This window comes from Dermacentor albipictus, chromosome 9 (genome assembly GCF_038994185.2).
Source record: "Dermacentor albipictus isolate Rhodes 1998 colony chromosome 9, USDA_Dalb.pri_finalv2, whole genome shotgun sequence".
NCBI classification, from domain to species: Eukaryota; Metazoa; Arthropoda; class Arachnida; order Ixodida; family Ixodidae; genus Dermacentor; species Dermacentor albipictus.
The window spans coordinates 106,724,480-106,736,850 of record NC_091829.1 but is presented as its reverse complement, the minus strand read 5'-3'; the positions used below and the strand labels follow the sequence as shown (position 1 = coordinate 106,736,850).

The following is a 12,371-nucleotide window of genomic DNA, read 5'->3' as shown; positions in this document are numbered from 1 at the left end:
AAAGTGTATTTGCAGTGTCAGATGATTGCATTACTATGCTTCCTGTGAAACAGGTATTCCATGTGGATTCTATTTCTTATGCTGGAATTGTGAACATGTTGGTAAACCTAAAAACCAAAGCTTCTTGTGGCCCTGACGAAATCCCTAACATCCTTCTAAAACGTTATCCTGAACTTATTGCCAGCTTTCTTGTACGAATTTTTTCTGCGTCTGTGCTGTCGGCACAACTGCCCGATGAATGGAGAGTGGCCCGAGTTGTTCCAATATTTAAAAAAGGAGATCGACTAAGATTACAAAATTATCGTCCCATTTCTCTGACATCACAATGCTGCAAGCTCTTGGAGCACATCGTGGCAAACTATATAAAAGAATTCTTAGCTGAAAACAATGTGCTCACGGAGTTTCAGCATGGCTTCAGAAAGGGTTATTCGACTGTAACGCAATTGGTATCAGTGATTCATTCATTTGCTTTATCTCTAGACAATAATGGCCAAATAGATGTAATATTTTTAGATTTCAGAAAAGCCTTCGATAAGGTTCCGCACGACAAATTAATATACAAACTTAGAATTATTGGCATACCTGACATTTTCATAAACTGGATTATTGCTTACCTGAGCAAACGCACTCAGTACGTTACAATAGGTGAACATTGCTCGGCCACTCTCCCAGTCACATCAGGGGTGCCCCAAGGTTGTGTCTTGGGGCCTTTACTGTTTTTAATTTATATAAATGACATTGTTAAAACCATAACTCCTGGTGTGCAAATTAGACTGTTTGCCGATGATTGTATTTTGTACAGTGACATAACTTGTCAGAATGATCAGACTGTCCTCGAAAAGAATTTAAATAACATATTAAAGTGGTGTAATGAATGGGGTATGTTTATTAACGCTGATAAATCCGTATTTCTTTGTGTTACTCGTAAAAAAAGCCCACTAACTTTTTCTTATACGCTAGGTTCTTCAGCTCTGCGTGAAACTCACAATTACAAATACTTAGGTGTTACTTTGACTTCCACATTGTCATGGAACATGCACATTAATGATATTTGTTCTTCTGCTTTCCGCAAACTCTGTTTCCTAAGACACAAACTGAAAAATGCCCCTCCTAACTTGAAATTACTGTGTTACTTTACATTTATTAGACCAAAGTTAGAGTATGCATGTATATCATGGGATCCTTATACTAAATCAAATATCGTGCGTCTTGAAAAAATACAAAGAAAGGCAGTCAGGTTTATATTTAATAAATTCGCAAGACTGGATTCTCCCTCCAAAATTATGACAGAAAACTCCATACCTACTCTTCAATCGCGCCGAAAGCTGCTAAGACTTGAATTCCTTTCCCTTCTTCTCAACAACAGGCTTGAAATTAAACCATCGACATATATAACGCCTGCACTAACACGGCAAACAAGACAGCATCATCCGGATTCACTAACACCCTATTATGCTCGAACTAACACATTTAAATTTTCTTTTTCTCCCAGAACAGTATCAGACTGGAACGACAGTTTACAGACACAGTGTGACTAAAATTTGTATAAATCTGTATTTGTTTGTTCTTAATTTGTTCTCTTTTGTATGTATACGTTCTATTGCCCCTCTGCTTGGACCGAAAGGTCTGCAGTATGTACTAAATAAATAAATAAAATAACGCAAATTAACAACAATTTATCAATTGCTTCTTTGAACACTCGTCGGGACGTGTACACTTTATTGCTGTTTCACAAGTGCGATCATGGACCAAGGCCATCACCAATAGCTATGCAAGTCTCCATTCACCTCTCGAAGATTGCATAATCTTCTTTCTTTCCCACGCATCTATGGTAAAACAGACGCTTTTAACTCATCTGCACTTCCATTTGTCATCCGCTTGTGCAACATTCCCGATATCCTGGTGGCTGAAGTTAACAAAGAAAAATTCCTGTCACAAGATAAACATGCATTTCTTACTATAAAAAAACTTCTTGTCTGCGTTGCTTCTTGTATGCCTTCTTTTTCCTTTTTTTCTGAGAATTTTAGAATTTTTGTACACTTGACTCTTCGTTATATTATTAATAACAAAGTGCTTTGTGTTCTGTTTAATTATATACTCTTGGTAGAACTGCTTGCTTTGGTAGAACTGCCTGCTCTCAAGTCCTTTGTTTGAACCATATTTTGCTGTACCGCACTAATAATGAGTTTTGATTGTTAGCATGCTGTTAACTGTCTGTTAGTTGCTTTCGCTTTCTTCTTTTCATTAATATGTGTATGTATGTCAGTGTGAACAAACGACTTTGTACCTAATTGGGTGCTCTGAGTTTCTGCCTCAGTAACCCGCTGTAAAACCTAAGCAGCAGAACCTGCATCATAAGGTCCACTCGTCACAGGCGCCCAATAGAATTTCGTGGAAGGATGATACCCGCCTTCGAGAGTAGATTGCTCAGTGCCTCTTGTCCCAGATTGACGCATTGCGATCCTATAGCTTGTGTCCTAGCTAACATTACCTAATCTGCTCAATGAAACGAAGCATTAAAAACGGTGCCAAATACAGTTATAAAATCTGCATTGTTAGGTTGTCAGGTGTGTGACGGCCGAACACAGTGTGTCGTGGTATCGTATCGTGGGCATAGCTTTTTTTGCATGTTTTTGTTTATCAAACAGATACCTAAGGCCTTTTACACAAGGAGAAGAAGGTACGAGCTGCTACGCAATCGTACTTTAATATGTCTACTACAATGCTGTAATATTTTAAACATCCTAAAATAAACGTGTTAAGCTGGCAAAAACTGCGATCACGGCTTAATGATTAGAGCATTGTACTGCTAGGCTGAAGACAGGGGGATCGACTGCACTATCAGTCATGCATATTTATAGCATTTTCGGCAGATTTCACCATCTAGCAGAAAACTCGAGATGCCTCGAGCGTACGTGAGTGCATCACACAGTACACCTAATTGCCAACGAGGTACCAGGCATTGAAATGTGACTGATAAATCAAAGCATGTAAGGCGCCCATGTTTCATGCGCAGTCAGATTTTACAATTACCATAGTCGAGCTATGCTGCCGCATGGTTACAAAGTTAGCAGATTTAGGTCCTCACCTAGTTTGTGTAAAAGCTACGCTTCTTTGGTGAACCCTCCTTCACTTTTCTGACTGTGACGGCTGGTTGCTGCTGTATCGCCGTACTGCTCACATTTAAAAAAATGTGAACTACGTGCCTGATGACATCATCCAACCTCGCCCGCACAGCGTCGAAGCCCGATTCCCTAACCATTAGGTCACAAACGCACGTATAGTATTACTGCGCCAACCCCAACTAGCCCTTTGACACTATCATCCCTTATACCACCTTGCATAACACGGGTGTGCGACTGCTCATGCGTTGCCATTAGAGCAGGCGGGAATGGGCTTCGTCTGGACAACTTGTTCCAGAGATTTTGTGGCTTAGACGAGGACCTTTGGCGTCACCTTGTAGTCGCATTGTAATACCAAAGAATCTAATGCAGATTTCAGCACTTCGTGTATTTGTATAAAGCTCCGCTATATGTGTATTTCAACAATGTGCATTGGCTCTGCAATTTTTCTGTGTTTAATTTCCGGTAGTGATATTCACCATTCTGTGGCGTTTCTTCTGGATTTCAGGTCCTGTGATCAGCCTAATGCTCAAGCCTGTTATGTATAACACTATGTCAGCTGTCCCGCACTATGTGGCACTTATCATCCCTCCTTACACCGTGCATTCCATGTTCTTCAAGATATGGCACAACGCAGAGGAGATGAAGCAGTGCAAGCTGTTGGAGAAAGATCGTGCCACTGCACTGGGTGCAGTATTTTTATTTCTTTTTACGCAGGCGAACGGCTGATTCCAGCTTCACAGTAACGTGCAGTGTTCGTTATCCCGTCGGGGTCTCTAAGGCATCCTGCGTAAACGCAGCCTGGCACACGTCAGCCGTGATACAACGCTAGATAGAACGATGCATTCGTAGATTCCTTAGAGTACGCGTGTATCTTCTACATAATTGGCCGGCTTTCATTTGCCGAGCAGGTTATTCAGTACAAGTGTCCTCCTACTTGAGACTCGGCATATTCGAACCACGAACATTTCCTGCCATAACTAGAGTTCCTGCAACTAAAGTCGATCCTTCCCCTCTAACTTAACAATCATGCAGCGCCTATCATTAAAAAGTAGAATGTCGACCAACAACAGAAAAAAGCACATTTCCATTCCCGTCAAATTTAGGGTAAATGTGGGAGTGGCGGGTGATAATCCAACCAACGTTCTCGTAAAGTAAATGCATGGATGAATTTACTGCCTGTGCTAAAATTCCTAAAAAGTGAAGGATAGCGTTACATGCTGCGAATGTTTCAAATGGACCAGGCATAAGCTATATACAAGTAACATTTTAAATCATGTGGTTTAATTATAGTAAACTGATATTCTTACAGTACAGCTTCGCTGGAAATCGGGTAGTAATGCTGCATGGTCGCACAAGTCTACTGAATTTTGTTTCCACGCTGGATCGTACTTGTAACTCCTTACGATGATTAAGACCGATAACAACACTTTTCCCCAAAGCGTTGCTTTCACAAGCTGAAACATGATTCTAACGCCAACCATAGCAAGACAAAAGTTCATGCCAAAGCCACTACCCTTGGTACGGTCAACTACGTCGGAAAACTAGGCTCCCCTGACTACCAACGCCCCCACACATGACGATTACTTTCCTTTTATTGCAACTACAATTGTAAGGCACTTGAGGTGCACCCGCATCTCTAGCGCCGGCGCCAACGTAATGTCCTGGTCAGCGGTGCATGTGCGGCTTCAGCGTGGAGGCAGAGAGATAATAATTTTCTGATAATGCAGTCCCAAGTCAGGAGCTTTGGCATGAGATTCTCATTGCCTACTAGGGTAAGGCGTTCTGTAAGTGTCCACCTGGTGCACTGTCCCTTCGGCCGCTCATGATTGCCTGGAGCTGACGGTGGTCTACCCAATGAAAAACATTGCCTTGGGGCGCCTGCCACGCTCTCACTCCAACCCAGACTCAGCCAATCAGCACTCGAATGGCAGCTGAAATCAACAGTCCACTAGGTGGACACTTCCAAATTATAACCCCATGCATGACCAGCCGAGCACGTCTTGGATGTTATTAGCAAGGGCATGGAGGAAAAGAGACGTTTGGGTTCAGGAATTGAGCCAGTCATTTTAGGACATAAGATGCAGGGCAAGGGGGGAGGGGGGGGTCGTGCGGTGACTCCATTGTGTACAAGTATGGGACTCTCGAGTTTCGGGACACTGCCATAGTCGGTGTGTGAATGATAGGAAGTGCCCTATGTGAGGGTGGCTTGGAGGATGCGTTGTCATGGTTGAGTGTGAGTGGGGTGATACGGGAGTAGGACTGTGCACACCTGTGCAGGGGCGCCTCCTAGCGGGTCATGTTCATGGCGGGGGGGGGGGGGGGGGGGGAGAGTCTGCTACAGGTTCTGTTCGCCTAGTTTCCGTGATTTCCTTTAGCACGCGATATACTGTCGAGGCTAACGTGTTCAGGGACGCCATGGGCGCGCGCTGAGTGCGTCTTGCGGTAAGACTGAGGACAGCGTAATGCCCTCAGCTGCACTCAAGCGTTTCTAGCTAGAATCCCTAGTTTCCAACTCTACCTGCCTACGTATACGGCACCGTGGTGCACACTATCTGGTGCACATGGTAGTCTTAGCGGAACTCACGGTTTACATGAAGTTGCAAACGTTGACGATTTTCCTTGCGTCTCGTTTCCTGCTCCATAAAAGTGTGGCACTTCTCATCTTGCAACCACTGGGAGATTCCCAATACAATTGCAGGGCGCTGTTTGGGCTGTGCAGTGGCTGTGGAATTCGGCGTGTCGCTCCTAGACGTCACCCCAGCGTATGACAACATCACGTCAGGTAATCAGTACAACCTCAAACTACGGTGTTGTTGCGGTGTTGATTTCAGTACCTCGGCCTTCGGGCGAAACCACGCAATTTGGAAACAGCCCAGTGGCCGCTTCCAGGCATCTCAGAACGCGGGCGTGATGAGATCCGACAATGGCGTCGCAGGCGTCGTACTTCAATGATCCACAAGACGAGACCGGCAGGAAACCCTCGGCGTTAGTCGGGGCCTGTGTAATATTATCTAACCTCTTAATTTGGCGTTTACTGCTCCTACAGGAGCATGCACAGAGCAACTCAGTAGGAATACAAGTTGCTTATAGTGTGTGCGTACAACACTCGTGCGGGTAGCGGAAGTCGGCACGCTGGCCTGGCTGCTCCACCGAGGCAATTTAGCATAGCGCTGACGGCGTATCCACTTCGATGCGAGCAAACACAAGAGGCACTGACGCACTTTACGGCGAAGCTGTTAAGAGCTAGTTTCCCCATGATCTTGTCCGTGTGTAGACACAAAGCTCCGCACACGTGGGCCGATCCCGAAGATAAATTATGCTGGGCCGACCCGCGGCGGAGGCGACGAAGGCGTTAAGCACCCGCCATACCTGGTCTCTTCCCGAAGATGGCGCAATACAGGGTAGACCGGCGGCGGAGGTGAAGCAGGCGTTTATCACCCCCCATATGTGTGCTGATACCGAAGATAGTGCAATGTCGGGCCGACCAGCAACAGAGGTGCTGTTCTCCAATAAGGACCCCGCACACAGAGCTTCGCTGGTTAACCTTCTTTACAAAGTGAAAGGGTACTGAGTTTCTGAGCCGGATGGGGGCGAAGGCTCCACCGGCTTGATGCCAGTTCCTGTTTCAACGCTTCTTGTCCCACAGTTTCACAATTACCGGCCTGGAGTGCTAGTGCAGGTATTTTCGAATTCTGCCGTATTGTCAAGCTCAGGAATGGGGCCACTTTTAAGCTATCAGAAAGGCCATCGCGGACCTCTGGGTCGTCTCTTGATCAATGAAAGCTGACAAGATTGTGAATTCAAAAATATTGCGGAACTTTTGAATGTCCAGAACACGGTGGAAGAATATGACAGTTGTACAAGCAGCGCCGCTGTCGGTAGACGGTGCGAGTAGTAGCAGCGCACCGTTTTTGTGGAGAAGGGCGAGTTTACAGAGTTGCGAAGTCCTTTGAAGTCAGAAGGACGGAGTTGAGGCAAATTATGTGCTACCAAGTGCCTATCACTCCGTTGTTGGATGAAGCGGCCCACTGGCAGCTCCCGCAGACACTAGCGCCACAGTTCCCCCTAGGTATTCTTGTACGAAAGTGAGCACCTGCTGGACCAGTGGTATTTAAACCACCATTCCCAGAGCTTCATTGCGAAAGACACGTGGTTTCCGCCACTCATTATTGGTGCCGCTCCACTGACAAGTAGCGCGGCCCTCTCCTAAGCTTTTCTTCCCGCTCGCCTTCGTCGTTATTGCGGTGAGATGCACTCCACCTCTGTGAACATCCTCCATCGGCCCGCTTGCGCATCGCGCATGCGTCGTTGACATGAAAACAGCCGCGGCGGTGGTGGCGTGAAGGCGCCTCGATTATCTGCATAATTTCTATGGCAAGGAAATATCGTAAGTAAGGGCGCAGGTTTTTGGAAACCTAGGTGCTGTTTATTGTTAAGCAGGTACAATGAGGCTTGCGTTCCAGGAAATAGAGCTGTTCACAAAGATGGAGCATATCTATTAGTGACAGAGGGGTTTGCTATTAAGCGAGAGTTTGGCAGCGCTGGGCTATAGGTACATATTATAGGCTATAGATACATTTAATGGAGTGTTAAAAAGGAGCGCATTCCGATGGATATCAAGAGGTACACTGTTAAGCGAGTACGCATAGTTTCAATAAGAAACAAAATCGGTGAGTGTAAACCATTTTTTACGCCAAAAAAATGCAGAAGAAATGAGACCAACTAATAAAGAAGCATTGGACGAAGGAATAGTCACAGAATTTCCAAGAAGGGCAAAGAAAAATGCAACAAAACAAATCAATGAGAAATATCGCTTTAAAAAAAGAGATTTCTACGAAAAGTGTGCGGCGCAAACTTCGTAGCAAACTTTTATTCCACTCTTTTGTAAAATATAAACTATGTATAGCACCCTCTTAAGTGTTATTTTTACTGGCTGCAATCGAATTTTATGGTCAAACAGGAAGTCAAGCTTGCAAGGTCAGCACCTTAATTGTGATAGCCCTACGCAGCGCTGCTTCTCGGTGGCTGGTGTTAGTTGCAGGAGTTCCCGTTCTATGCCATCGCTTGTAAAAGTTGATCTTTTACAGGTTACTCCCTCGGGATCGATTGCACCGGTGGTCTAGTGCAATTCACTTTCAAAGGAATAGGCTTCGAGCTAGCGGCCGTACTAGCCGAAGGCCTGCTCTTGATGGCGCTCATGATCTTCCTGATATCCGGCTACTCGCCTTCGGGGCAAATCTTCGCGAGCCAGGAAATGCCCGGTGAACAAGACGTGGAGGAGGAGAAGAAGAGGGTACAAGCTGCGCGCCAGAAGGACGGGCTCGCAGGCTACTCGCTCCTAGCCTGGAATCTGCACAAGTGGTTTGGCACCCTGTACGCGGTCCGTGGCATATACATGGCGCTCCGGCCCTCCGAGTGTTTCGGCCTGCTCGGCGTGAATGGGGCCGGCAAGACCACCACGTTTCAAATGCTGGCCGGACTGATAAGTGTCTCGGATGGCGACGCTGCCACTGCGGTGGCGAAACTCAGTGGAAACATCCGCCAGGTGAGTGGAACTCTGTGCTCTTTATCTCCACCGCGTGTTGAACAGTGGGCAATAATAGCCGAATGCTGCTGAAGCCACCATTCCGACAAGTGGACATTCCTTCATCAGTGCTGGGCAGTATCGAAGATGCATCTATCTTGGATACTATCTTAGATAGACTGCGCCTATGTTGTATCAGTACCCCGATACGTCTGGAAACACGTGTATCAGTATCTCTATTTCCGATACGCGAAAAATGTATCGTGTGTCTTAGGACACCAAAGATTTCTATTGCAACATCACCGTAAGAAACTTTAATCCTTGGTACATGGATTTGTCTCACCTTCATGCTTCTAGCCTCGGACCTTCCTGCGAAATAGTTTATTACGCTTTATCTGGCCCCATTATCCTAAATTTCATGTATATCAATATTTTTCGAAATTCAGAAGACTTTGCAAACACACACAATCGCCACTAATTGCATCGGCTAAGACTGTCGAGGTGGGCACAGCGAAACGCACCAGGCATCTCAGAGCGCTGACATACCTGCGAGCGATCCATAAGGCGTAATGGTTTCAATATCGGGCTTCCATGCTTGAGGTCATGTGCTCACATCCTGCCATTGGCAACGTTAATAATGTTTCTTCATTTATTTATTACACACCGCTTTGTCATAAATTATGAGTTTGCGAAGTCACAAAGCCATTTGAAGCCAGAAGGACGATGTTTAGGCAAGCCCTTGTACTACCCGTAATTCCCATTCCGGCTGAACCACCCCGATTACTGCTCCTGTAGACAAAGCACAAGAGTTCCCCCTACTAATTATTATAATATATTTTATGAATAAAATAATGGCAGAGACATTATTTTATTTTTCTACCAGAGTCCTCAATCAAGGACAGGCGGTGAAGTATGCGTGTCTCTACTGGCGGAGCAGTGCCACATGATGGTGCTCGCCGCCTTCTTGTTTTTTTTTCTCTGTTTTGTTTTACGTTGCGTCGGTGCCATAACAATTGCTCGTAGCCATGGTACCGTGCTGCGTATGTGAATGCAAGTGGATTTTCTCGCGCAAATTCTGATGCCGTTATAGTTTCGTTATCGAAGTTTCTCCTGCTGGGTGTTTTCTTGCAAAGTCTGAAGAATGCAAGAATGGGGCTGCCTTGGGTCTAGCAACTCTCATGCATCAGCGATCTGAACGATCTCGGGTATGTAAGTTCGACTGTTCGGAAGCAAAGGGTAGATGACGCTGCTTCCGGGAGAGTTCCGTTTATGGCGGCTTTTTTGTTGAGCTCAATAGACAACATTCTGAGGTACTGACAGACATTTCTGTGTAATGAAACAGGCTCGATTGGAGTTGCGAAATTTCTAAGCAAACATTGTTGTGCATACAAGATTGCTTGCTGCTACAGTATACCGACCTATAATAAGAAATTTGCGAATGTACTGAAGTATCTTAACATACAAATGAAAAGTATCGTATCCGATACAAAATTCCTGTAGTATCTTCTATCTCTAAATCAAATATTGCTGCCTTAGTATCTTGCATCGTATCATGATACCTTCGCCAAGTATCTTTGCCCAGCCGTGGTCTTCTGTGCGGTCGCCGCCCTGATGGTAGACTGGTCCACTTTTCGGTGACATCCCTTGTTCTACCACTGTTAATCACTTCAAGCGTCCATTTTCCCGTGAACCACCCTCTTGTTTTTTTTTGTTATCTCCACCACGTCCTACACGACGGTCGGGACGGCTTGAAAACAACAGCGCACCTTTCATAGGAGAGAGGAGAAAAATGTTTCATAGGAAAATAGGAGAAAAATTTCATTCACGTCCAATAATCGAGAATAAAAACAGCAGGAAGTATTCAAATTATTGCCGTGAGACATTTAACCTTCAGAGATTATAAACTTTAAATTTTTGTTGTTTGAGAATTCATCTCTCCTTTGGTAACATCAATATTTACCAAGTACGCTAGAACGCTTGCTCTGTGTGTCTGTGTGTATGTGTGTGTGTTTATGTGTGTGTGTGCGTGCGTGCGTGCGTGTTTGTGTGCGTGTGTGTGTGTGTGTGTGTGTGTGTGTGTGTGTGTGTGTGTGTGTGTGTGTGTGTGTGTGCGTGTGTGTGTGTGTGTGTGTGTGCGTGCGCGTGCGCGCGCACGTGCGCACGCGTATTTGCGCCCGCGCTGCTTGCGTTCATAGGCGAATCTGCTCGCTGCCAGCATTGCCTCAATAGGAATGCAAGAGCTTTTCACGTCGTCAAGTCTTTCGATGCTGCCCGATTATTTTTCGTTTCGCCAGAGCCATTAGCTTGTGGGGTACTCGTGCTGGCTTTAGGAATGACTCTAAAATAATCATTTTGGGCAACTATGGAACGAAAGATGTTTGGCGTAACGTTATGAGACAGGAAGAGAGTGGTGTGGATCAGGCACCAAACGAGGATAGCCGGTATTCTAGCTGACATTAGGAGGTCGCCTTTCCATTGAAGTTACAGAATGGGTAACAATACAAGAGTAAGCGCAGTCCAGGACGGCAGAAATGTAGGTGGAAGTGGAAATTAGAAACTGTGCAGGTGCAAATTTTACTCAGCTAGTGCAAGATAGGAGTACTTGGAAATCACTGGGAGGTGCCTTCAGATAAAAAAAAACTCAGCGCCATTCCACTCTGTGAAGAAGGGCAACCAGTGAAGCTGTGTATCTGCAATGTAGGTAAGCCACAGACGCGTTGTGACTTAAGAGATAACGAGATTTTATACACGTAGTATTCACAGGCCGTCAATTGTAGCTGAACGTTAGAACGCTGAAAGCGGACAGCTCCGCTACTACGTCCAGAAACCTTGGGATGGGTCGAGAGCTCGGCTTCCCTCTAGGGTTATGCCCTGTCGAGCCAGAACAACTCACGACTAATCTCACCAAGACGCTTATTGGATCCCAAGAGTCACGATGAATTTCACCAAGTCACTCATTGGCTCACAGGAATATGACATGCAAAAAACCACAACTCACCCTCTGCGTGCTCCAGAACAGTGTCAGGAACAGAGAGGAACGGAGAAGATGGCTGCGTGAACTTTTCGCACTCGGGTAATGCCGTTTTGCGCTGCCTTTCAAGAGGAACTGACTCCTTGAGAAAAACTTTTGAAAGTAAGCTCCTTCCGCTACACCCGCAATCCATCATTCTCCGAAGCGTACACAGGCAAAGTAGCAACAGGGGCTGGCCAATTATAGTATAGCCCAAGCAGGGGCATAACTAGCAGCTAAGCGTCATGTCGCGCAGATTGACTGACATTGACCACGGCGCGGCTTCTACGCCGCCTCGAGAGACGCTGCCTCACCTAATCGGCTGCCTCCGACGCGCCACAGATGGCTGTTTGGCCGGGAAGACACTTGCAATGAGGTACAGTTCAAAGCAGATCCATGTGCTGTAGTGTGGTTGGGTGCACCGTGGAGAACAAGCACTATACCCATTTTAAGATTGCGGCTAGTATCATCTCCAATCTATCTGCGTTGCCGGTAGCCATTTCCTGCTTACATCTACTCTCGATTACGGGAGAGGCATACTTCTTTTTGTACTCTACAGGACGCTGGCCTCTGTCCGCGATCTCCAATTACTTCAGTTATGAGATACTGATTTGAACTAGCGCCTACAATTTTCCTAACTTCATTGCCCCACCTAACTTTCGGCCGTCCTCGTCTACGCTTCCGTCCCCATGGTAGAAAAATGCGCGGTGAA

At 45.8% G+C, this 12,371-nt stretch overlaps 1 protein-coding gene across 5 annotated transcripts in view; it reads left to right on the top strand.

The window, feature by feature from the left end:
* LOC135907185 (phospholipid-transporting ATPase ABCA3-like) overlaps window positions 1-12,371 on the top strand; it is a 279,026-nt gene that overhangs the window by 222,586 nt on the left and 44,069 nt on the right. For 4 of the 5 annotated variants that reach the window (XM_065438859.1, XM_065438861.1, XM_065438858.1 and 1 more), the window contains 2 exons: window positions 3,631-3,810; window positions 8,213-8,670. In XM_065438859.1, coding sequence (XP_065294931.1) covers window positions 3,631-3,810; window positions 8,213-8,670 — 638 coding nt within the window. The remainder of the gene's footprint in view (window positions 1-3,630; window positions 3,811-8,212; window positions 8,671-12,371) is intronic. The other variant, XM_065438860.1, reaches the window with a different exon arrangement.